Raw genomic sequence first — 27,746 nt, forward strand, 5'->3', positions numbered from 1 at the left:
TTGTGACCTAGATGAAGATCAGATCAAATGTAATGACCAATTTATTTTGTATTTTATTAGGTCAGATAAGATTTTTATTTAATTTTCAATGACGGCCTATCGAGGAACAGTAGATTAACTGCCTTGTTCAGGGGCAGAATGACACATTTCTACCTTGTCAGCTCAGGGATTCCATCTTGCAATCTTCGGGTTACTAGTCCAACACTAGGCTACCTGCCACCCCATTATGCATAAATCCAGGTATTTCCAAAGGGTTCAAATACTTTTTCTTGCCACTAAATATGGGTTGCATTTACAATGGTGTTTGTTCTTCACTGGTTGCCCTTTTCTTGTGGCAACAGATCACAAATCTTGCTGCTGTGATGGCACACTGGATTTGTTTTCTTTGTGGGTCTGTGTAATCTGAGGGAAATATGTCTCTCTAATATGGTCATACATTTGGCAGGTTAGGAAGTGCACCTCAGTTTCCACCTCATTTTGTGGGCAGTGTGCACATAGCCTGTCTTCTCTTGAGAGCCAGTTCTGCCTACGGTGACCTTTCTCAATAGCTAGGCTATGCTCACTGAGTCTGTACATAGTCAAACCTTTGCTTAATTTTGGGTCAGTCACAGTGGTCAGGTATTCTGCCACTGTGCACTCTCTATTTAGGGCCAAATAGCGTTCTAGTTTGCTCAGTTTTTTTGTTCATTCTTTCCAATGTGTCAAGTAATTACCCCCTACTGCCACCCATCACCACCAAGGGCAACCGCCTCCCTTAGCCAACCCCCTCACACACCTCCTCAGCCGAGCCCACCACCAACCTATAGATACTGGTATGCAGCATATCATATGACATGCCTGCTAACATTTAGTGGCTTCACAATATGACAGATGTATTTTGTTTGCCCTGTCTTTTCAGTGTCTTCCAGTTGTCTGTGCTCAAAGGAGATAAGGTGTCCAGGAGAGAAAGGGAACAAGTTGAACAATGGTTGCTAATGCAGCTTTGATTGACTCAGGGGACAGATGCTAAGTCTCAGCTCACTAATGATGACCAACATTTCTGTGCATTTATCTTTTATCGACTAGAAGCTAATGAGGTCTTGATGAGTATTGGGCGCCCTCTTTTGAAGAGGACTCACTGCTCTGAAAACTCAGCTCAGACTTTTATTGGGAGTCCTTATGAAGCTCTGCTCGTGTTGCCTCTCTGGCCTTGCAGACAGATGAATACAACGGTCAACCACTGAATCTTAAAAAGTACTCAGAGTTTACAGTGAGTGAGTTTAAAGTCCTATAAAAAAAGGGAGTGAGGGAGAGGGTGAGAAAGAGAGAAAGGGAAATCGTCAGAAAATGAGTATAAATACATAGAGCCAGAGAAACAGTGTAATATAAGATTCTACTATTCCCTGCTCCATTCTGCTGGCGCATCACATCTACCAGGGAGCAGCGACTAAAACCATTTGTTTGCTTTCTCCTTTTCTCCAAAAACCAGCTACAGAATCAGATGCCATAGAAAAACAGCTCTGCTGATTTCTATAAAGCTATCCAGGAAACTGGAACAAACAAGCAGCGTTATAAAACACAAACAAATGTGTTTATCTTGCCATCACCAAACTGACATGGGTCATGTCTGTGGGATGTTGTGAATGAGTCACAGGAACATAAAATCATGTCTCACTGATAGACGGCAAACATATGTGTCCCCATCTGTCCAGACAGAGGTGGGGTCTAGTTGCCTATCCCTGTCATACACATACTCTGGGTGTTGGAGGCAGTTTTAATACAATATATCTAGCTCTTCATACAGCATGTTTAAGTGAATGAGCTAGGGAATGTTAAAATTGCGTGATCCAAAATAGACTTGGGGCTTAGATCAATAACTCTTTAGAATAAAACCTCAATTTGATTGCTTTGGCAATCAGAATCTGATCACCCTGCCAAACGCAAGTAAATGTCACTTGCTAGAAGGCGCTCTTCAATCTTCCTCTGCATGTTTAATGGGAGCCTTCTCTAGCCTCAACACAGACCAGATCTATTAAAGGTGGTTTAGTGCCTGACGTATTGGCAGCTTGCACCCTAAAGTACACCATTGGCCAATATACGACTCAGAAATAGTGGACTGACCCAGTGTACTGATCCAGAAGCCCTATGGCTCAAACCCAATCTAGAAATCCATGGTTTGTCTATTGGATCTGCCTGAGTGTTGAGCCAAACCAGAGCCCTCTCTGCCCGGCAGCTGCTGCTGCTCCTCCAGCCCTCCACAGTCTTGCCAGCAGTCAAACACACTGGATCTGGACTCTGGGACCTCTGAGGAACATGTAACCTCTCTCACTTAACATCTCCCACTTAATAACTGACAATATCTGACCACCTCTGACCACAACCCCATTCCAGTAGCTCCCCACTCCCCAGAAGTGACCGGGTAAAATAGGGTTAGGGCCCAAGAGCTTGGATATGCCTCCAATTGACGATCCTAGTCAGGCCCTGGAAGGTGACTAAACAAAGCGAGAGGACCAGCTCCTGTCAAAGCAAACAACATACAGATGGTACAGCCATACTGTAGTCAGACAAGCATGGTGAAATAACACCCCAGGGAGGTTTGAAAAGAAAATGTTGCACTCACAAATGACTCTGATCTCCAGCGGAGTGTTTTGTTTGTTTTTGTCCCTCAAACATTAAAGTGTGATGTGTCCTTGGTTTAGTGCCTTTGACTAAATTAACATCTACTGAGCAGAGTATCAATTAATAATTGTACATGAGCACGCATAAAAAAAGATTTTTTCTTCTGTTGGGATAATTATTACTAACGTATTACTAAGGCAGAATGTAACTCCGAAAGGACTTTCTTCATATTCGTTTCTCCTGTTTCGCCTTCATAATTATTTCAGTGAAACTTTGCACCTTTTATGGAACAGCCGCGGTTGTTAAGTGAACATTGTCTAACTGACTCACTTCCCAGAGAAATGTGCTTCATGCTTTACTGAAGCGCTCTGTTCTACAGACACTTGGTATTGATGCTTCACTTATTTTCGGCTATTCCCTTGTGTTCAAGCCAATGAGGCATGTTGGCATACCAACAGACAAGGTGCTGCAGGATAATTGTCAAGCAGAGCATGCTCCAACAGACTGGGCTCATTGACTGGCTTTCAGATGGGAATCATATGCGAGTCCTGGTAGGATTTCAGCAGGGCTGTGTGGATCTGGAGATGTGCTGGATCATACCAATAACTGTGCATTCCAACATAGGAGTTCACAGTGTATCACAAAACCAGAGTGGCTTGTACCAAACCACTGTGAAATTAGAGAAAACACACAACATGAGACTGAAAACATAATGTCACAAAATAGTGTCTATAGGAGAAAATAAAGTAAAAGAATGTTCAATGTCTGTGAAATCATACTTGTCAGATTAAGGTGGGATCAATGACTAATGCAGCTCAATTTCATGGCAGTTTAACATGGCATAGCCATTCTCTGCAGCACACAAGGTGTTGAATCAGCCATTGAGTTGACTCACGTTACTGTTCAGTAAGGAGATGGACATCCATCCCCAGTTGCTCTGGAGCAGGATTGAGTTCTCTGTGTTCACAGTGCAGCTGTGCAGTCACACCCTCTGGGGGATCCATTGCGACTCTAATCTGATTCACAGATGCCTGCTGGGACTATTCACCAATTAGGAACTTTGAAGCTGACGGATCAATTACTCAATATATATCAACACAATGCCGCTGTTAGTTACCCCATCTGAAATTCTGGTAATTAGCCCAGAGATCAATAAACTGTGAGCAGGACGGAGAACTTGGGGAGATATGAGAGAATTTGAGATTGTTAAATCTCATGAATTAAATGTTCCCTGTGGATTATGACCTCCCGGGTGGCGCAGTGGTCTAGGGCACTGCATCGCAGTGCTAGCTGCGCCACCAGAGTCTCTGGGTTCACGCCCAGGCTCTGTCGCAGCCGGCCGCAACCGGGAGGTCCGTGGGGCGACGCACAATTGGCATAGCGTCGTCCGGGTTAGGGAGGGTTTGGCCGGTAGGGATATCCTTGTCTCAGTATGTAAAATGTAATAAAATGTATGCACTCTACTGTAAGTCGCTCTGGATAAGAGTGTCTGCTAAATGACTAAAATGTAAATGTAAAAATGATTATATGGTGGGTGGTGCCTTGCTTCCTATTTTCTCAATTTCCATCTTAATGCTGAAAAATAGAATCTCTGACAGGCAGCCAAGTCATCCAACCGCAGACAGAGAGGCTCACCAAGTGAATACATAACCCTGGTTACATAGCCCTGTAACACATTAACCTTGACAATGCCACCGTATCGTTGACAGAATGGTCTCTGTCCACCAAATCACATCTCAAAGTGAGCCCTTCCCTTCCATCCCGTGAATAATGCATGTGAGTTGGGGTGAGAAAGGGAGAGGTGCCGGGGAACTTCAGAGGCGATGAATACGCAGGAATAGCTGGAGTGGACGTACAGCACCTTCCCCCTCATAGCCATTGATTAAGTGTCACTTTGTCCTGTGGAGTTGAAACAGATTCCAAACAAAACAGACAACAGAAAAGGGTCTGACTGTTCACACTCGTTAGCCTGTGATTGCGCTGCGGAGGGCGTGGATTGGAGGCGAGGTTGTAAGACAACAGGCTGCTCATTCATATGTAAAAGATGGATTGTTGTGAATAATAGTTTAATCAAGCCCTGCCTATCAGCGAGCGTGTGCAGTGAAGGATTGAGGGGATGCAGAGTGACAGAACCTAATACAGGGGATTTGTCTGTGACAACTTTATCCATTAGCAATGTCTCCTGCCTGCACTGTTGCCGATTTGGAGCCCAGCGATGGTATCAGTGGGCATCGGGGAGGCGGCAGGACTCAGGGAGAGACAGCTTTGCTGATGTGAAGAGATACTCTGGAGGTATAAGCACTCTGAAGTCTAAAAGGATTATTTACAAACTTGGTCATGGCTGGTACGCCTGTGCACTTACATTTTCCATTCAGATCTACATTTCCAGAGACAGACACCACATCACAATAACCCACGGCCCTGCTCCCCTTTACTTCCTACCTAAAACGGGGCAGGCAAAGCCTCACATACACCATGTGTTAATAAATACAATTTGCTGAGTGAAGATTGCAGAGCAAGGACGCTGCTTACGTGCACTGTGCTGTCTTTCAAGTGATTGAGGACGTCTCCTTGGTATGCACCGAGAGTATGCTTTGACTTAATCCACCCCAGCCCCCCAGAAAATATTCATTTCTATGCCCCTGGCCCGGAGTCAGGGTGGAAGTGTCTGCAGTTATTTAGACACATTTTAGGATGCATTCGAGGCTCCCATGGACTGCCAAAGCACTGAACAGGATAGCTTTGATCCTATAAAACACAAGGACATAGCCCATTAGAGAGAGAAACTGTAGATAGGAGAGGAGCAGAGTAGAGAGAGAACGACAGAGAGATGGGATGGATGGGAGGGGAAGTGTGAGAGGGAGAGATGGGAGGGGAAGTGTGTGTGAGAGAGAGAGAGAGAGAGAGAGAGAGAGAGAGAGAGAGAGAGAGAGAGAGAGAGAGAGAGAGAGAGAGAGAGAGAGAGAGAGAGAGAGATGGGAGGGGAAGTGTGTGTGAGAGAGAGAGAGATAGATGGGAGGGGAAGTGTGTGTGAGAGAGAGAGATAGATGGGAGGGGAAGTGTGTGTGAGAGAGAGAGATAGATGGGAGGGGAAGTGTGTGTGAGAGAGAGAGATAGATGGGAGGGGAAGTGTGTGTGAGAGTGTGTGTGTGAGTGAGTGAGTGAGTGAGTGAGTGAGTGAGTGAGTGAGTGAGTGAGTGAGTGAGTGAGTGAGTGAGTGAGTGAGTGAGTGAGTGAGTGAGTGAGTGAGAGAGAGAGAGAGAGAGGGGAAGGATAGGAGGGGAAGTGAGAGAAACTAATAAATGCTGTTATTACTTCTCTTTCTCTGCCTTCTTGAGATGTCAGAACGAGTACACAGCATGCAGCACACTCTCAATTTACACTTATTAATATCTGGTAACATATGATCCAATTTGAGAATGAAGGCGATGCCAGCTAAATAATGTTCAGCACATCTAATCTCAGCTAAGACATGCTTGAACATGTTTTTCTTTTTAACAAAGCAGGACCAACCTTAATGCCAGCTCTGAAGCTCTGCATGCCTCCACTCCTTTCCTCAAATTTTCCGGATCCACTTCCACATAACCGCATTAGGACGTAATAATAAATACCCAGGTTTATTGGTACGTCCCAGGGGAAGTCAAAATTAACCTTAGTTGGAGATAGAGGACGCAACAAAAGAGTGGGGGATCAGAGAGGCAGGCTTAAGGCCAGATAGAGTATTTCACAGTTACACAGAGAAGGGCCCGTTCTGATACTGAGGGAGAGAAATGGGTCGTCGGAATAAACAGGACTTTAGGTTTGTCACTTAAGTCACCAGAAATGTATTTAGGACAACAACATGAAACAAGCCATCCCACGGCCTCAATTTGTCTCTTTAAAATGCCTTGTTTATTCTGTTTGGGCTTGTTTTGTTTTTTTAAATCATCTGAATTATTTACATAGCCAAGTAACAAGGAGAGGCACTACTTGTTATGCAGAGGTAGTAACTGAGCTACTGGAGTTTAGAACTGCAGTTCGGAACAATCCCCCATTATCAATGTTATTATCATCCTTATCCTCATCATCATCACCATAACCATCATCGTACATTTTTTAGAACGTTGTATGCAAATTGTATAGCTTTGTCATCAACATGAGATTAGTTTTTTTTTTTTACATGCACACAAAAATCAGCAATGCAAACAGGACTGGACTGCCAGAAAAATAAGGTTGCATATTACATTTTCCCAAGAGCAATTCAACCAAATAATGGAGACGGAAACGATTGAATTTACTTGAAGGGTGTATATGAATGAGAAAAGGTATAGTGAGAAAGAGGGTCTGTTATGTCACATTAAATCAGATCCGGTCCATCTTTCTTTTTCACTCTATGCTGACACAGTACAAAATGAATCACTACTCCAATCCTTGTGAATATTATGTGTGTGTGTGTGTGTGTGCCTATGGTGCCGAATTAGATTGCAACCTCGTTCCCCCTCAACCCCCTCCTCCACTCCCCCATCTGATTCCCGTGGGCGCGCTCCCAGTCCCTCTAGTGCAGGCCAGGGTGGAGAAAGAGAGATTTCAATCAATGCATTTCTGTGACAGATTACCCTGATTGTAGTATTAGCAAAAAGGCAGTCATCATGCGTCTGTGTGCCTGTGACCACACAACTGCACACACAATTATACTATAAAACACATTCTAAGGATTATTTATATGCGGCAGGTAGCCTAGCGGTTAAGAGCGTTAGGCCAATAATCAAAAGGGCACTGGTTCGAACCCCCAATGTGTCTAGGTGAAAAAATCTGATGATGTGTCCTTGAGCAAGGCACTTAATTAGGGAATTGCTCTGGATAAGAGCGTGTAAAGAACGTAACGTTATCATGTGCTTTCATATTATATGCTGTAAATTATGTGCATAACAAACAAGGCATACTATCATGGACAATACAGAAATGGTGGGAAAGAGGAGACGATTGATCTTATAAAATGGCTTTGTAACGGCCTGAATTACCTGGTAATACCTTTTGATTGAAGTTATACAATCAATAATACAGTGTTTATAACAACATCTAGGCAAAGTTGTAGTTCCGAAGGTTTACAGCTGTAAAGCTTTGTATGACTCATTTTACTCTCTTCGATGGATGGAGAGAAATCTTTCTGTAGCAAACTAATGGAATAGGTGGATAATGGGAGGTGACTAACAAATGAGTTGAAAGGGGTAGGTGTTAATTGATTGTGTAAGGGTCAGCGAGGGTAAGCAACAGTATTCTAAAAAGGTTGGAGTTGGCTAGGGAGCCTTGCCCATGGTTTAAAATGGTCTTCAATGGATACACAAGGGTAGAGAATGCAGCACACTGCACTGGGGGAATGGACTGGGGTAGGAATAATGTAGTAATCTTAGGCCTTGTCTATGGCTATGTCTTGGCAAGAACTTCCTGGCTGTACACCTTCTTACAGTGCCGCGTGCTGCTAATAGGAAGTGAAAGCTAACTGGCCCCATGGAAAGGCAATCTGGGCTGAGCAATCTCTCGCCTTCCCTCGGGTCTCCCCTCTGCTCTTTCGGCAGACCAGCCTTCTCTCGGGTCTCCCCTCTGCTCTGTTGGCAGGCAAGCCTTCTCTCGGTCTCCCCTCTGCTCTGTTGGCAGGCAAGCCTTCTCTCGGTCTCCCCTCTGCTCTGTCGGCAGGCCAGCCTTCCCTTCCTCCAGGTTTATTGAGCCTCGCGTTGCCACTAGAAATCCAATAGCTATTTACACTGGGCCACGTCTGCCTCCAAATGGCATTCTGCGGATCATAAAGCCTGGCTACAGTACTAGGGCCATATTAATGAATGTATTAGCTGCAACACATCCCCAGAGTTTCAAAATTGGGGACAGAAGAGGACGGGAGGGAGGAGGAGGTGGAGAAGAGCGAGTGGCTGGAAATGGAAGAGAGCTAGGGGAGAGAAGGGAGTGAACTATGAGTCATCCTACCCGGTTTGTGGAAAGGGGTTGAGGAGCAGGAGGCAGATCCATATGCCCGACACGAATACTGCAAGTTTCTGGAGAGTGGCAGCCATATCAAACTATGGCCCAAAACCCTGCAGAAAAGAGAGAAGGACGGACATATGTACATGTTAATTATGGCTGGGAATTGTCAAGGACCTCCAAGAGTGTGAAATGTTGTCATCAAGGCAAAGAGTGCCTACTTTGAAGAATCTCAAATATAAAATATATTTTGATTTGTTTAACACGTTTTTGGTTACTACATGATTCCATATGTGTTATTTCATAGTTTTGATGCCTTCACTATTATTCTACAATGTAGAATATAGTAAAATAAAGAAAGATTTTGGAATGTGTACAGTGGGTGTGTCTAAACCTTTAACTGGTACTGTATATATACAGTGCGTTCGGAACGTATTCCGACCCCTTGACTTTTTCCAAATTTTGTTACAATACAGCCTTATTCTAAAATTTATTGGGGGAAAAAATCCTCATCAATCTACACACAATACCCAATAATGACAAAGCAAAAACAGGTTTTTAGACATTTTTGCAAATGTCTTATTGTCTTATTTACAGTATTCAGATCCTTTGCTATAAGACTCGAAATTGAGCTCAGGTGCATCCTGCTTCTATCGATGATCCTTGAGATGTTTCTACAACTTGATTGGAGTCCACCTGTGGTAATTCTATTGATTGGACATGATTTGGAAAGGCATACACCTGTCTATGTAAGGTCCCACAGTTGACAGTGCATGTCAGAGCAAAAACCAAGCCATAAGGTCGAAGGAATTGTCCATAGAGCTCCAAGACAGGATTTTGTCTAGGAAGAGATCTGGGGAAGGGTACCAAAAAAATTCTGCAGCATTGAAGGTCCCCAAGAACACAGTGGCCTCCATCATTCTTAAATGGAAAAAGTTTGGAACCACCTCTTCCTAGAGCTGGCCGACGGCCAAACTGAGCAATCGGGGGAGAATTCCCTCAAGTTATTTTTAATGTCCCAATTGGGAAATGTGTTGTGAAGTCAGGGCTCAACTATAAGAACCCGATAGTCACTCAGAAAGAGCTCCAAAGTTCCTTTGTGGAGATGGGAGAACCTTCCAGAAGGACAACCATCTGCAGCACTCCACCAATCAGGCCTTTATGGTAGAGTGGCCAGACGGAAGCCACTCCTCAGTAAAAAGCACATGACAGGCCACTTGGAGTTTGCCGAAAAGCACCTAAAGGACTTTCAGACCATGAGAAACAAGATTCTCTGGTCTGATGAAACCAAGATTGAACTCTTTGGCCTGAATGCCAAGTGTCACGTCTGAAGGAAACCTGGCACCATCCCTACGGTGAAGCATGGTGGTGGCAGCACCATGCTGTGGGGATGTTTTTCTGCGGCAGGGACTGGGAGTCTAGTCGGGATTAAGGGAAAGATGAACGGAGAAAAGTGCAGAGAGATCCTTGATGAAAACCTGCTCCAGAGCGCTCACGGCCTCAGACTGGGGCAAAGGTTTACCTTCTAACAGGACAACGACCCTAAGCACAAAGCCAAGACAATGCAGGAGTGGCTTCGGAACAAGTCTCTGAATGTCCTTGAGTGTCCCAGCCAGAGCCAGCCAGATCTCTGGAGAAACCTGAAACTAGCTGTGCAGCGACGCTCCCCATCCAACCTGACAGAGCCTGATAGCATCTGCAGAGAAGAGAAACTCCACAAATACAGGTGTGCCAAGCTTGTAGCATCAGACCCAATAAGACTTGAGGCTGTAATCACTGCCAAATGAGCTTCAACAAAGTACTGAGTAAAGGTTCTGAATACTTATGTCAATTTTATATTTAAAAAATATATATTTTATAAATTTGCTAAAATTAAAAAAAAAAAGTTTTTGCTTTGTCATTATGGGTTATTGTGTGTAGATTGATGAGGGGGGCAAAACTATTTAATACATTTTAGAATAAGGCTGTAACGTAACAAAATGTGGAAAAAGTCAAAGGGGCTGAATACTTTCCGAATGCACTGTGTATATGTATATATATATATATACTGCTCAAAAAAATAAAGGGAACACTTAAACAACACAATGTAACTCCAAGTCAATCACACTTCTGTGAAATCAAACTGTCCACTTAGGAAGCAACACTGATTGACAATAAATTTCACATGCTGTTGTGCAAATGGAATAGACAACAGATGGAAATTATAGGCAATTAGCAAGACACCCCCAATAAAGGAGTGGTTCTGCAGGTGGTGACCACAGACCACTTCTCAGTTCCTATGCTTCCTGGCTGATGTTTTGGTCACTTTTGGATGCTGGCGGTGCTTTCACTCTAGTGGTAGCATGAGACGGAGTCTACAGCCCACACAAGTGGCTCAGGTAGTGCAGCTCATCCAGGATGGCACATCAATGCGAGCTGTGGCAAGAAGGTTTGCTGTGTCTGTCAGCGTAGTGTCCAGAGCATGGAGGCGCTACCAGGAGACAGACCAGTACATCAGGAGACGTGGAGGAGGCCGTAGGAGGGCAACAACCCAGCAGCAGGACCGCTACCTCCGCCTTTGTGCAAGGAGGAGCACTGCCAGAGCCCTGCAAAATGACCTCCAGCAGGCCACAAATGTGCATGTGTCTGCTCAAACGGTCAGAAACAGACTCCATGAGGGTGGTATGAGGGCCCGACGTCCACAGGTGGGGGTTGTGCTTACAGCCCAACACTGTGCAGGAAGTTTGGCATTTGCCAGAGAACACCAAGTTTGGCAAATTTGCCACTGGCGCCCTGTGCTCTTCACAGATGAAAGCAGGTTCACACTGAGCACATGTGACAGACGTGACAGTCTGGAGATGCCGTGGAGAACGTTCTGCTGCCTGCAACATCCTCCAGCACCGGTTTGGCGGTGGGTCAGTCATGGTGTGGGGTGGCATTTCTTTGGGGGGCCGCACAGCCCTACATGGGCTCGCCAGAGGTAGCCTGACTCCCATTAGGTACCGAGATGAGATCCTCAGACCCCTTGTGAGACCATATGCTGGTGCGGTTGGCCCTGGGTTCCTCCTAATGCAAGACAATGCTAGACCTCATGTGGCTGGAGTGTGTCAGCAGTTCCTGCAAGAGGAAGGCATTGATGCTATGGACCGCCCATTCCCCAGACCTGAATCCAATTGAGCACATCTGGCACATGTCTCGCTCCATCCACCAACGCCACGTTGCACCACAGACTGTCCAGGAGTTGGCGGATGCTTTAGTCCAGGTCTGGGAGGAGATCCCTCAGGAGATCATCCGTCACCTCATCAGGAGCATGCCCAGGCGTTGTAGGGAGGTCATACAGGCACGTGGAGGCCACACACACTACTGAGCCTCATTTTGACTTGTTTTAAGGACATTACATCAAAGTTGGATCAGCCTGTAGTGTGGTTTTCCACTTTAATTTTGAGTGTGACTCCAAATCCAGACCTCCATGGGTTGATAAATTTGATTTCCATTTTTGTGTGATTTTGTTGTCAGCACATTCAACTATGTAAAGAAAAAAGTATTTAATAAGAATATTTCATTCATTCAGATCTAGGATGTGTTATTTTAGTGTTCCATTTATTTTTTTGAGCAGTGTATATATTACAAATTGATACCTGGAGTCCAAGTATCAATATAATATTGTCTAAAATAATATTGAGGCAAGTAGCCTAGCGGTTAGAGTATTGGGCCAGTAACCGGAGAATTACTGGCCCAGAATTACTGGCCCAAACTGGCCCGGAAGATCTGCCAATGTGCCCTTGAGCAAGGCACTTAACACCTTACTGCTCCAGGTTTGCCGTTGATAATGGCGGACCCTGGCCATGACCCCACTCTCCGAAGGTGTGTTAGGTAGTTGGGATATGCAAAAAAATAAAATTTTAATTCACACATTGGTATAATACACACTTGTACATGTGTGAATTAGGACAAACACTGTATAAGCACCCACTCAATCATCATCATCAACTGTAACAATGTTTTCCCCCCATCACTAATGTTAAGGTGAATTAGCATCTCAGATCAATATGTATGTCCAGTCCTGGAAAGCAGAATGAAAACAGTTAATGAAACACATAATTCACTGGCAGGTGTCCTGAGGGACCTGGATCTAAACTGACTTCCTGTTGCTCTGGCCTCATGACAAGCGTTGTCAGTCAGTCAGACAGACAGACAGACAGACAGAGAGGCACAGATTAATGGTTTCATGTTCTTCTATGGCCATGATGACAGAGAGATACTGAGCCAAAATGCTAGGCTTTGAGTAGATATATACAGTATGAACCTACAGGTTATTAGTCATGGAAGCTTTGGGCCTTCCATACTGTATTGTATGTTGTAAATAAGTCATGTTAATGTCCCAACCCATGGTAAGTGCCAAAGCATTTTCAAAATATTACAGGTGTAGTAACCTGCCCCGGTGGGATGTAACCTTTTTGTAGTCACCTTCCTATACATGCTTGTTAATACTGTAGTACTGAGTCCTACTGAGAATGTTGACAAACATAGCCTTTACTGTCAGCTCTGAGCAACTCAACTTTTAGATGCAATGATGACAAAACAAATATGAATATTTTAGCACTTGGAGGAAAACCTGGACTCGCTAACAAAAGCAAATTATTTAAATTTCAGATGAAACAAGTCCAATTTGTTTCCTTGCTGCGCGAGCCAAACGCAGTGAAGATGAGGGAATTGATTTGCTTTTCTGCCCAATATGCAGCAGCACAAAAGCTATGAAGCATAAATACTGAGTAATTCCTCTCACGCAGGCAGCGATGCTCTGATTGGAGCTTCACCCAGGCAGCGATGCTCTGATTGGAGCTTCACCCAGGCAGCGATGCTCTGATTGGAGCTTCACCCAGGCAGCGATGCTCTGATTGGAGCTTCACCCAGGCAGCGATGCTCTGATTGGAGCTTCACCCAGGCAGCGATGCTCTGATTGGAGCTTCACCCAGGCAGCGATGCTCTGATTGGAGCTTCACCCAGGCAGCGATGCTCTGATTGGAGCTTCACCCAGGCAGCGATGCTCTGATTGGAGCTTCACCCAGGCAGCGATGCTCTGATTGGAGCTTCACCCAGGCAGCAGGCTGCAGCTTTAGGGAGTCCCTGTGCTTTCCCCTTAAGAGGATACTTTGTAAAACTGCTGTTTCTTCAGAGACACACCAACGAAATAGGGGCTTTGTAAGGATTAATAATGGAATCACCCACACATGAATACACTTCGAACAAACATAAAGACTGTAGGGACTGAGGTACTGGCAACAAGACTGAAAAGCTAAACAAAAAAACTATTGCCCTTTAACCCAAGCCTGGAGAATATCTATGCCTTTTATTTGACGTAAAGAAAATTGTCACGAAACGCCACCATATAAATGTCACAACATAAATACTGCGTTGCTTACACTATAAATGTAGACAGGTGGACATTTTGTTGAAAACAGTAGTAGTGCGTGGGTAAAATCACTGGGGAAGCCAAGCCAATTAAAAAAGCCATATTACAACTTCCATTGTGATAATTGTGTTTGCTCTTTAACCCATTCCTTCATACGCCACCTTGATACAGTATACAATAAGGCCGTGACAACAAAAAGACAGTCACACAGCGGCGGAAAATATTCAACTACACATACATTTGTTTCATCACAAAACTGGAAAACATCTGTCCGGTGAAGTCCACAAAGCAAATATTGCACGTAAAAAACAGTCATATAACATGCAGTATTGTCAAGCAAGTTACTGTTTCCGACAGTCTACTAAACAACTAGTGATTTAGAACGACGGTGTTCCCACAAGTCAACACAAAGACAACAGGAGCACTGCCTCCGCTATTCCAGCATGCTTTCAACTTACGTATAAACATAATCAAATCAACAAGGCTATATACAGTATATGCTTAGTTTAAAACACTGAAATCAAAATGAAAACAAACACATTTTGTCCAATCAATGTTGCTAAATATCATGTGGCTGTCCATGGTACTGATTTCTGTCTGTGTGTGTGTGTGCGTGTACGTGTGTGTGTTTGAGCTTGGTTGCGTGTGTGAGCTTGGTTGCATGCGCAAGTAACAAAAATAAATAAATGTTGACTCACCCTACTTGTAGACTAGTTGAACGCCAATGCCATCCTCATCTCTTTCATGTTGGCAAAACAGTCTATGACTCTGTCATACAGTACACTTTTAGTTTATGTTTTCATAGGCTACCTAGTTAAAATGTTTGCTAGCCTAACTTCCTCGCATGGGCAAAAATGAACCAGCTAAGTTAGCTAACTAGTTAACGTGAGCCTACTAAGCTACATACAGTTGAAGTCGGAAGTTTACATACACTTAGGTACCTTCAAACTCAGTGCCTCTTTGCTAGACATCATGGGAAAATCAAAATAAATCAGCCAGGACCTCAGAAAAAAATTGTAGACCTCCACAAGTCTGGTTCATCCTTGGGAGCACGCCTGAAGGTATCACGTTCATCTGTACAAACAATAGTATGCAAGTATAAACACCATGGGACCAAGCAGCCGCCAGACCGCTCAGGAAGGAGACATGTTCTGTCTCCTAGAGATGAACGTACTTTGGTGCGAAAAGTGCAAATCAATCCCAGAACAACAGCAAAGGACCTTGTGAAGATGCTGTAGGAAACAGGTAGAAAAGTATCTATATCCACAGTAAAACGAGTCCTATATCGACATAACCTGAAAGGCCGCTCAGCAAGGAAGAAACCACTGCTCCAAAACCGCCATAAAAAAAGCCAGACTACGGTTTGCAACTGCACATGGGGACAAAGATCGTACTTTTTGGAGAAATGTCCTCTGGTCTGATGAAACAAAAATAGAACTGTTTGGCCATAATGACCACGTTATGTTTGGAAGGAAAAGGGTGAGGCTTGCAAGCCGTAGAACACCATCCCAACCGTGAAGCACGGGGGTGGCAGCATCATGGTGTGGGGGTGCTTTGCTGCAGGAGGGACTGGTGCACTTCACAAAATAGATGGCATCATGAGGATGGGAAATTATGTGGATATATTGAAGCAACATCTCAAGACATCAGTCAGGAAGTTAAAGCTTGGTCGCAAATGGGTCTTCCAAATGGACAATGACCCGAAGCATACTTCCAAAGTTGTGGCAAAATGGCTTAAGGACAACAACGTCAAGGTATTGGAGCGGCCATCACAAAGCCTTGACCTCAATCCCATAGAAAATTTGTTGGCAGAACTGAAAAAGTGTGTGCGAGCAAGGAGGGACTACAAACCTGACTCAGTTACACTAGCTCTGTCAGGGGGAATGGGCCAAAATTCACCCAACTTATTGTGGGAAGCTTGTGGAAGACTACCCAAAACGTTTGACCCAAGTTAAACAATTTAAAGGCAATGCTACCAAATACTAATCGAGTGTATGTAAACTTCTGAGCCACTAGGAATGTGATTAAATAAATAAAAGCTGAAATAAATAATTATCTCTACTATTATTCTGACATTTCACATTCTTAAAATGAAGTGGTGATCCTAGCTGACCTAAGACAGGGAATTTTAACTAGGATAAAATGTCAGGAATTGTGAAAAACTGACTTTAAATGTATTTTACTAAGGTGTATGTAAACTTCTGACTTCAACTGTACATCTACTGTAGGCTACATATGGAACTTCAATCGTCTCAGGACTGTGGCACAATATATGAATCTATGGTAAGATCAGAATTGTCATCATAATCATTGGCCTGTACAGAGAATTAAGTCAAAACTACAAGTCCAAATCCACATCTCCATACATTACTTAGGAAAGAACCGATTTAGCAAACTCGCTACTGCAGGACAGCAACACAAGCAGACCAGAAACAGACACGTTTGTCTGACAATGATGATGTTTTGCTTAGGATGTGATTTGATTGGTGGAAGCCAAATCCAAACTGGCCTCCCTTGGTTGGCGTTTTGCTGTGCCAGGACAACCCACAGTTGAGCTCAGCTCAATGCTGATTGGCTAATTATTTTATAAAAATGTTATCAAGGGAGGCCAAACGCTTGCTGGCATCAATCAATCAAATGCTACGGCAGCAACATGTTCTACTCTTTTGTTCCAGACAGCATCAGATACATGGGCTACACATACTGAGACAGAGGAGCGCTGTATCCCTCGCTCTGATTTCTCCGGTGAGATTCAGCCACTTGCGAATTGACAAAATTATGAAACAGAGACGAAAGATAAATGATTTTCTTATTTTAATTTATTTATCGGTCCATGTATACACGGTACTGGTAAAGACAAGACATTATCCAGAGCAAAGGGACTGATGGGATATGAAGCAGCCAGATTCCAGCTCAAAATCAACTGCGTCTCAACTGTGTCTCGTGTGTGTGTGTGCGTGTGTGCGCGCGCGCGCGTGCGTGTGTGTGTGTGTGTGTGTGTGTGTGTGTGTGTGTGTGTGTGTGTGTGTGTGTGTGTGTGTGTGTGTGTGAGTGTGAGAGAGAAGGCGGGAGAGGAGGGTTGAGGAGAGGAGGGCTGGACGGGGAGAGGTGGAGTTATTACTACTCTTTGAGATGGGAGGTGAAAGCAGCATTGTAAATATAGAATACTTCATCTATCCTATTGATCTATTCTAGTTGTTCTAGAGTCTGGCACTAGTGCAAAGTCATTTGATTTCTTGACAGGATGACACACACTGTGTTATTCACACTGTACCAATAAGAAGTTACTTCTGAGAAGGTGGTTAAGTGTTTATTTAATACTTCATGGTCTGTGTCTACACCGCTCTGATTGTTGATGCCAGATTCAGTTGATGCCAGATTCCTTCATGACAAGCCAACAGAGAAGCCACATATGGTCACAAACCTCCTCTGAAAAAGATAAATAATTAAACACTGAGTGTTTTCTGACACCTCTATCATCTTCTAAAGGTGTGGAAAAATCTGCTTTGGTATGTGCAGTCCTGCCAAAGAGCGGCAAGGCTCAATTCTCACAATCACGGGTGTTTGTGTTCATTAAAAAAATTTAAAAAATAGACATCTCCCTGCCGGCACCTGTCAAACCATCAGAGAGAAAGGTCAAAAACCTCAGCTCACTTTATCTCCATGGCCACATTTGTCAATAGTCAAATACCACACAGTTTATCATAGCGAACTACGCTTTATTACAGGCGATAGTTTCAGCACACGTCACTGTATTAGAAAGTATGCTGTTCCTCTTGGAAGTCTCGTAGATCCACCTTGCTTGTGGAATGGATGAATTGGTGCCTCAGACAGTCCAGACGGCTGTTTCAGGACCTTGATCTTGTGTTTTTATTTGATTGTGTTTGTGTTTTTTGCTTTCTTATACAGTATATTTTGTATGTTAACTATGCATTTTGATGATGTTTTGTAACTTTCTCCAGGCCGTTGCTGTAAAGGAGAATGTATTCTCAGTCAACTCACCTGGTAAAATACGGAATAAATAAATGAAAGTACCAGCGGGGCTGTCTGTCCATCAGAGCTCCACCACTTTAAAAGGACAAGGAACATTAGGGAAACTCGGCATTACACCCCTGTTCTCACACCGTGGCTCTGCTCTGTGGGTCAGTGGTGGCCCGGTCACTGGTCGGCATTACACCCCTGTTCTCACACCGTGGCTCTGCTCTGTGGGTCAGTGGTGGCCCGGTCACTGGTCGGCATTACACCCCTGTTCTCACACCGTGGCTCTGCTCTGTGGGTCAGTGGTGGCCCGGTCACTGGTCGGCATTACACCCCTGTTCTCACACCGTGGCTCTGCTCTGTGGGTCAGTGGTGGCCCGGTCACTGGTCGGCATTACACCCCTGTTCTCACACCGTGGCTCTGCTCTGTGGGTCAGTGGTGGCCCGGTCACTGGTCGGCATTACACCCCTGTTCTCACACCGTGGATCGAGGATCAAACACAGATCTTCCTCAGGGGTATTTAGCAAATGTTCTCTGTTACAAGAGCTGGGGAACACAAATGATCTGAGGATGGTTAAACAGATGTTAAAGATTTGAGCTCTTTCAAGTGCTCACTCGGGACGCATCTCTGCAGGTCTGTCCCATCCCCAAACGTGTCTGTGTCCCTGATGAATGCATTCCTCCTGGGCTGAAACACTTTAGACAGGGGCATCCCCCATGTTCATTCCAGCTGAGCACCAAATGACTTTGTTTAATCGTTCTCTCTCTCAGCGTTTTTATTAATGGGCCTATATTACAAGTAATTCTGGATTGTTAGACATCAGAGATTTTATGTTATCCATAAAAGCCGCAGGATGCCAGCCCTCCAGAGCCAGAAATAACTATTCCCTGCCCTATAATGTCTGACAGAAAATTGCGTCTGTTAATGTCATGACATCTACTGCTTCCTATTTAAGCAAGACCTGCTCGCATTGTGGTCATCATCTCACATATCTTATATCTAACAGTCTTAAATGTCATTGATAAATGTATCTGTAGTCTAAGACAAGGTTGCTGGGTGCCTCAGTGACCAAAGGCTGAGTGAACAATCGACTGCAGCCTTTCCAATGGGCGTGGCTCACAAAAGCATTTCCTTCATACTGTTGTTACACAACATGACCAAAGGTATGTGGACTGCTGCTCATCAAACATCACATTCCAAAATCATGGACATTAATATGGAGTTGCTTCCCCCTTTGCTGCTATAACAGCCTCCAATCTTCTGGGAAGGCTTTCCGCTAGATGTTGGAATATTGCTGCGGGAACATGCTTCCATTCAGTCACAAGAGCATTTGTGAGGTCGGGCACTGATGTTAGGCGATTAGGTCTGGCTCACAGTCGGCGTTCCAATTGATCCCAAAGGTGTTCGATGAGGTTGAGGTCATGGCTCTGCGCAGTCCAGTCAAGTACTTCCACACCGATGTCGACAAACCATTTATGTATGCTTTGTGCACGGGGGCTTTGTCATGCTGAAACAGGACATTGCCTTCCCCAAACTGTTGCCACAAAGTTGGAAGAAGCACAGAATCATCTAGAATGTCATTGTGTGCTGTAACGTTAAGATTTCCCTTCACTGGAACTAAGGGGCCTAGCCCGAACCATGACAAAAAGCCCCAGACCATTATTCCTCCTCCACCAAACTTTACAGTTGGTAGCGTTCTCTTGGCATCTGCCAAACCCAGATTTGTCCGTCAGACTGCCAGATGGTAGCGTGATTCATCACCCCAGATAACGCATTTCCACTGCCCTGGAGTCCAATGACGGCGAGCTTTACACCCCTCCAGCTGACGCTTGGCATTGCGCATGGTGATCTTAGGCTTCTGTGCAGCTGATCAGCCATGGAAACCCATTTCATGAAGCCCCCAATGAATAGTTATTGTGCTGACGTTGCTTACAGAGGCAGTTTGGAACTCGGTAGTGAGTGTTACAACTGAGGACAGATGATTTTTGCGTGCTACGTGCTTCAGCACTCAGCAGTCCCATTCTGTGAGCTTGTTTGGCCTACCACTTCGCGGCTGAGCCGTTGTTGCTCCTAGACGTTTCCACTTCACAATAACGGCACTTACAATTGACCGGGGCAGCTCTAGCAGGCCAGAAATTTTACAAACTGACTTGTTGAAAGATGGCATCCTATGATGGTGCCACGTTGAAAGTCACTGAGCTTTTCAGTAAGGCAATTCTACTGCCAATGTTTGTCTATGGAGATTACATGGCGGTGTGCTCAATTTTATACACCTGTCAGCAACGGGTATGGTTGAAATAGCCAAATCCACTAAATTGAAGGGGTGTCCACATACTTTTGTAAATATAGTGTACCTCATGCCTAAAAGGCAAAAGGCTGCACCACAAACAAATTATTAATATCCTGAAAACAAACTCTCGCTAATGAGCAGGACAGAGATCCACATAAAGGGCTATAAACAGACAGTGTCACTGTCACTGGACTGCAAGCAGGCACGAATTGAAACTATCGTCCTCTCCCTTGTCTGAGCTGGTGCCCCCACAGATTTCATGCCACCCACAGGGCCTCATTTGATAATACCATGTGGACTGGAATTCTCCTCTATGCAATGTTTCATTCTAGCCCTATACTGTTAACTTCGTATGACCATTTGGATCTTGCCAGCTCACATTCTGTTTCGCTACACAGATGTAAGCTTGCAAGATCAGGATGGTTGTACGAGGCTACTTTCCTATATCTGTGGCATTTTATCATTTACTTTCTATGAATATATGGGAATTTACAATGCCTTCAGAAAGTATTCAAAATATATTTAATCCATTTTAAATTCAGGATTTAACACAACAAAATGTGGAAAAAGTCAAGGGGTGTGAATACTTTCTGAAGGCATTGTAGATATTCTCTCCCCTCTTTATTGTGGGATGGATGTGGGGCTGAAATGGCACTGACCATCTGACAGCTTTGACTTTGCAACCCCTAAATCTAACAGTCCAGGACATTCAGAAGAGGAGCACACTAGTGGGAGGTACAGGGGACTCTGACAGGCCATGTAAATCAAAAGGGAACCACATTTAGTCACTTCTGACTGCAAGGTGGGTCAACCTCATTAAGATTAGTATTAATGTGATACTGTGATATTAGTGCTGCGGTTGCAGGGCCCCAGGAGCAGACAGCAGAGATGGAACTGACTTTAATAGCAGACTAGGCAAGGTCAACATGGCCTTTCAACAGCCTGGCTCCTCTAAAGCCTGTACAAGTTGATGGGCTGAATCATGACAGGGGCAAGGAGAGGTGTTTGCAAATTAAGGACATATCACCTCCAAGAGCAAGAATGACTCCTCATGAAATAGGCATGGTTAGTGTATGAGGCTAAGCAAAAACAACTTGGCTTTCATATGAATGTGATAAGCATATGGGATTCTGCAGTGGGAACGGGGCGGGCTGGTCTAAGTCTGCTCCTTGGGCTGTATAATCCACTTCAAAGCAATGTTTACGCTCCCTCTGGCGAGAGCAGACAGGGAAGCACTGACTCATGCGTGATGAGGGGGAGTCCTGGCCAAGAAACATCTTGTGTTTGACTAAACATCATATGGATGGCTAACAAACATCGACTCAATACATATTTTCAGAAATCCATTGACAGTTCATTTATATGCAAGTGTCAACTAAAGAAAGTGTAAGTCCTATAATGCCCTCCCACCTACATGCATGTGTTCAAATAAAGCATGATTGGGCAATTTATTCTAAGATATTGCTGTATCTGCAATATTTGACACCCATTTATCAAAATCTGCAAACTGTACAATACAGAAATGAACAGCTCTGCGGATACAGCAATTCCCATAGAACTAATACATGGAATGTGAACACGATCCAGTTAAGCATTTGCTCATATTGTGTTTCAAAAAGGGCACAAGTGGGGAAGATGCAATGTATATATATTTCACAATCCATTAGCTGTATGACAATACAAACTGGAATTACATAGCAAACTTCATATATATATTTTTAATTTTTCCATTATTTTACCAGGTAAGTTGACTGAGAACACATTCTCATTTATAGCAACGACCTGGGGAATAGTTACAGGGGAGAGGAGGGGGATGAATGAGCCAATTGCAAACTGTGGATTATTAGGTGACCATGACAGTTTGAGGGTCAGATTGGGAATTTAGCCAGGACACCGGGGTTAACACCCCTACTCTTACGATAAGTGCCAAGGGATCTATAATGACCTCAGAGAGTCTGGACACCCGTTTAACGTCCCATCCGAAAGACAGCACCCTACACAGGTGAGTGTCCCCAATCACTGCCCTGGGGCATTTTTTAGACCAGAGGAAAGAGTGCTTCCTACTGGCCCTCCAACACCACTTCCAGCAGCATCTGGTCTGACCAAGACCAACCCTGCTTAGCTTCAGAAGCAGGCCAGCAGTGGTATGCAGGGTGGTATGCTGCTGGCATATATGTACATACTGGTGCGAGAGAGATAAGACATTTAACTATTTGGAATGACCCCAAACAGGCACTCGCAACGAGCAATAGGCTAACGGTGAAGGCTTCAATATTGTGTACCATATTGAAATCCCACCCTGTCTATCTTTCCAGATACACATCTCAAGCCTCCACACACACATATACTCAGCTAAATAGCTAGATTTGTGAAGATAAAATACTTTTAGAATAATTATGCAAATTAGTGTGACTGTACAATTAGTCTTTCTAGAGACCTGCAGGATACTTCAACAGCACAGATCATTACAACAGTACATGAAATACACACTTTTCCCATTACAATGAAAGCAGATGTTAAACTTGGGATAGAAGTTTGTCTCCCATGCAAAATCTGTCTTAGAGCATTACGGGTTCCTGCTATAGACCAATCGCTACTTCAGCACACCACCTGCACTCAAAGCAATGTCGTATTACCTTGTGCTATGTTACATCATATACAGCGCACATTTTCCACACTTGGGCAAAACCGTTACTTTTATATCAAATCAAATTGTATTTGTCACATGCTTCGTAAACAACAGGTGTAGACTAACAGTGAAATGCTTACAGGCCCTTCCCGACAATGCAGAGAGAAAAAAATAACAGAAATAACAGAAAAATAGAAAACTTATAACATAAGGAATAAATACACAATGAGTAACGATAACTTGGCTATATACACGGGTAAAGGGAAAGGGGATACCTAATCAGTTGCACAACTGAATTCATTCAACCGAAATGTGTCTTCCGCTTTTACCCCAACTCCTCCGAATCAAAGAGGTGCAGGGGGCTGCCTTAAATCGACACCCACAAAGCAGTTGTTGGGGGTTAACTCAATGAAATGTATTTATAAAGCCCTTTTTACATCAGCCGATGTCACAAAGTGCTATACAGAAACCCAGCCTAAAGCAATGCAGAAGCACACTTAAATACCTTAATCGCAGAACGGCAGAATGTTTCTACCTTGCCAACTCGGGAATTTGAACCATCACTGGTTACTGGTCCAATGCTCTTAACAGCTAGGCTACCTATCACCCCAGAAAATGTATGTATTTGATCATTTGCCATTACATATTGTTTTGGCAGGCACTGTCAAGAATATTGTTCAAACCACCAGCAATAATTGGAGGTTGAACTGCAAGAACTGAAGATGCTGCACTTGCCTCTTCCTACACCAGTACAGAGTAGATGTGCAGGGGTACGAGGTAATCGAGGTAGATATGCACATATAGGTAGGGATAAAGTGATAGATAATGAACAGTAACAGCAGCATATGTGATGAGTCAAAAGAGTGCAAAAAGGGTCAATGCAGATAGTCCGGGTAGCTATTTGGTTAACTATTGAACTAACTATTTAGCAGTCTTATAGCTTGGGAGTAGAAGCTACTCAGGGTCCTGTTGGTTCAAGACTTGGTGCATTGGTACTGCTTGCCGTGCGGTAGCGAACAGTCTATTACTACGAACAGTCTATTACTTGGGTGGCTGCTATACAATATGTTGCTGCTCTGATTATTCTTAAATCGGCGTATTCATTTTTAAGCTAACATATTGAGACAGCAGCACGCTATTGGGACACGATGGGATAAATGGGGCAAAGCAACATCTCACAATAGAATCATGTGATTCACGACAAAGAAGGAAACTGAACAAACCAAAATTATGAGAAAAATATGCAGCGAGTGATTAGGCCAATGATAGTTGTTGTTGTGAACAGGAGATGACAGGGACGATGGGGATAATTCTACTACAGTACCTGCTATGGTTTACATCTCCACTCACTGGAGACACTAATACTGGGGATTTACATACACTATCAGTCTGTGTCCTACTAACAAAGCCATGGTGGAGGAAACACTACTAAAGAGATCCATACTGCAGTGAAGAGCCATTTTAGAAAATAACTATGCTTTATAGTAAAGTAATGATTCTCTGCAGTCAGGTGCAGTATCGTCACTTCACATATTCCTATAACAACATTTGACTGTTTCCTCTGTAAGAGTTATTAGACAGTGAGATGGAGAAAGCCTTGGGGTACAGAGGAGGAATCCGAAATTGCTATGTTTGCTCAAGACAAGGAGAGGAAGGAGCAGAAAGAAATCTCATTATAAGTAGCGTTTTCAGTGCCTAAGTGTCCAATGGATCATACTCCAGCAGCACTAGACTAGCTTTAACTGCAGCATTTCTGCCCCAGCAAATGCAGTAGCTGCTCTTCCTCAGAAACACTAGCAGTCAAGCATACCACAGATAACAATGCTACATTCCACACTTAACTTATTTATTGATGCTTTTGATTTATTGATTTTTCTATTATGTCACAGGAGTTGGGGATACTGTAAAAGCATGCTGTCTAATAGGGCATGTTGGTACATGTAAACGGTGATGAGGTGTGATAAACTGATAATACTAATTAGACATATTGTTACAGTGATATTCCTGAGGATGTTTTTACATGAAACACTACACACATTTTGTTCCTGTCCTGAGAAATTAAAATGATACTGTTTATCAACTAAGATGACCCTACACAAATGAATGGAAGTCTTGAAATATACAGGAGTTGTATAGTTCGTTAGCCATTTGATGGTTACTTGAACATCCAAACAACCCATACAATTAACATCCCAATAGCAGTGAAGACAGGCAAAGACCAGTGTTTCCACTATATGCACTGCAAAATGCACTATCATGTATTGTAGATGTACAAATGTATGCCCCAGGCAAACCCCATCCAGTCACGGAAACGTGCTGAACAGAAGATGGAGAACAAGCTATGAAGGAAAAATAGTGGATTTTTGGTGCAGGTAATGCCAAACAGAGCAAAAATAATATTTGCAATATTTTCAAAAGGATATGATATCAAATCAAGTCAAGTTTATTTTATATAGCCCTTCGTACATCAGCTAATATCTCGAAGTGCTGTACAGAAACCCAGCCTAAAACCCCTAACAGCAAGCAATACAGGTGTAGAAGCACGGTGGCTAGGAAAAACTCCCTAGAAAGGCCAAAACCTAGGAAGAAACCTAGAGAGGAACCAGGCTCTGAGGGTTGCCAGTCCTCTTCTGGCTGTGCCGGGTGGAGATTATAACAGTATATTTACAACATATCTTCAAAAATAATAATCAGGATATGTAACTGTATCAAATTTTCCACCATCCCTACTGCTTACCTGCCTGCCTGCCTGCGAAGGGATGACAGCATGATGGATTGGGAGCAAAAGGCTGGGGGGGTTATTGCTCTTTTCCTCAAATGTCCAAAAGCACATTTATGAAATGCTCACTCCATCAGGCGTCCACAGGGGACGGTCTCTACAAAACTGGTGGTGTAACATAACGTGGTAAACACGAGCCTCACTAGGGGGGAAATCACTGTACTGGTGCTTGGACTGCACGGCTGACACCGGACCCATAGAGACCTTGCAAGAAGAACTGTAGAATGGAAATTATAAGTTGCTCATTTGAAGCAACTTCGTGAGTACAAGATCTCTGTATTATGGGTTGGTTGTATAGTACTGTTGAATCATACCTGCATCTCTCAGCACCGTTCATTGTTACAAATCCTGAATAACCTACATGCTAACTTAGAAACGGAAGTAAGAGAGGCAGACCTTTGCATACTGAATGCCATCCCATGCTGAGCTGGATAGAGAGAGAGAGGATGTAGGGAACTAGAGACCTGGAGAGCATAAAGCAACCGTCAGTCAGTACTTATTCCGTTCCAGAACTGTCATTGCCAGGTCTCATGGATGAGTTGGAAGAGTAGGAGACACCAATAGGGAGAGTATGAAACAAGCTTCTTAGGTTCTGCTGGGACTTCCAGCCTATCAATACCATCAAGCACCTGTCCCAAGACTGTCCCTGAGATGCCCTGTAAAGGAACATGACAAGTACTCTCTCCAGACATTTGCTCTCAGTGCCCCAGCACTGAATCATGCCTGGCCCACTGGCCCTCCCTACATTCATTTCTTATAGATTTGTTCTTCCATCTGAAAAATGTGTTGAAACATTGATGGTCCCACTCTGAGTAACAACTTTGGGATTGGAATGACTGTTCCAACGCAGATGTATAAGACTGCATATGTTCTAATCAGAAAATCTATCATTTGAATAAGGCACAAATTGAATAAATGTCCCACCTGCCGTTTCTCTTCATTGACTTCCAAGATAATATTGACATCTAGTTAATATCACTATTTTGATCACTTTATGTCTTTTTAAGGCCACTATTCTGACAGACTGTTTGAAATCAGACTCAGAGTTAGCTCTCCTCATAGCACGAGATTTAAATGATGAAACTGATGTTGATTAATAAATCACACCGACAAATGGACCTCTCTCTGTCTGTAAGAGAGAAAATAAGAGTTGAAGAAGAAGTGAACTCGGTTTAATTCCTTTCCCGTAGTTGGAGGGAAGATCCGAGTTACGAGGCTGAAGTTGTCGTCTCTTGGTTAACAAGATGTACTGTGAGCACAGGCATGCAGAGAGAGAGATGTAGAGAAGAGTTGAACGGAGAAAAGGCCCAGGCCTCTACTAATCACACTGAGCCCTTAAGCCCAAAGTGGATGGTTAGTTCGAACGTTGAGTCCCTCAAAGACAGAACCAGGTCATTCTTAGAGAGAGAGAGAGTGAAGCCAGGAGAATATCCTTAAGCCAAAGCTGTGACATCATGCCCTCATATTTGACTTTGAATCAATTTTCATAACAACTGTTTGTAACTTTTTCCCCCTTCTAAAATTCAACACTCTGCTTGATAAAAAACAGTAAAACTAAGAGCCTGTACATCGACTTGACAGACAAATTAGGGCTTAACTGTTCAATGCTATCTGTGTGAAAACACCTGTAGCGTATCTTGTCCATCAGGACACCATCTCACTGTGTTGTACTGTCTGAACTTCCTGAAGAGAAGCCTACAGGCAGACAGTACAGTGTTGGACAGTACTACAATTCATGCAGGATATTCTTTATTCCAAAAGCACTATTTTACTGAACTACCTCTGGATTTGTAGAATGGCGTCGTTGAGGATGGCTGACGTTTTAAGTGCTCCTAACCAACTGTGTTATTTTGTTAGTTTTTTTGCATTGTTTGTAACTTATTCTTTTACTTATTTTGTACATAATGTTGCTGCTACCGTCTCTTATGACCGAAAATAACTTCTGGATATCAGAACAGCGATTACTCACCTCGAACTGGAAGAAGAGTCCGACGTGAAGGATATACTGCTTTCCCCGGGAACAGGCCAAAATCCCGGTCATTTGCGTGAAGAAAAGATGGAGAAAAAGGGGGAGGATGTCAGGCTGCCTTCTTAGAATTCGTAGACGAGAACGTAAACCCCCACTG

General features: G+C 43.7%; 1 protein-coding gene across 6 annotated transcripts in view; it reads right to left on the bottom strand.

Annotated features, from left to right (window-relative positions):
• Positions 1 to 27,746, bottom strand: part of LOC129863985 (gamma-aminobutyric acid receptor subunit alpha-3-like) — a 148,846-nt gene that overhangs the window by 112,107 nt on the left and 8,993 nt on the right. For 4 of the 6 annotated variants that reach the window (XM_055936486.1, XM_055936487.1, XM_055936483.1 and 1 more), the window contains exon 2: positions 8,557 to 8,663. The exons of 1 other annotated variant lie outside the window; for it this stretch is intronic. In XM_055936486.1, the coding sequence (XP_055792461.1) occupies positions 8,557 to 8,642 (86 nt within the window). In that variant the 5' untranslated portion in view covers positions 8,643 to 8,663. Of the gene's footprint in view, positions 1 to 8,556; positions 8,664 to 27,589; positions 27,626 to 27,746 lie in introns of all 6 variants that reach the window. One more of the 6 variants, XM_055936484.1, reaches the window with a different exon arrangement.

This window comes from Salvelinus fontinalis, chromosome 10 (genome assembly GCF_029448725.1).
Source record: "Salvelinus fontinalis isolate EN_2023a chromosome 10, ASM2944872v1, whole genome shotgun sequence".
Lineage (NCBI taxonomy): Eukaryota > Metazoa > Chordata > Actinopteri > Salmoniformes > Salmonidae > Salvelinus > Salvelinus fontinalis.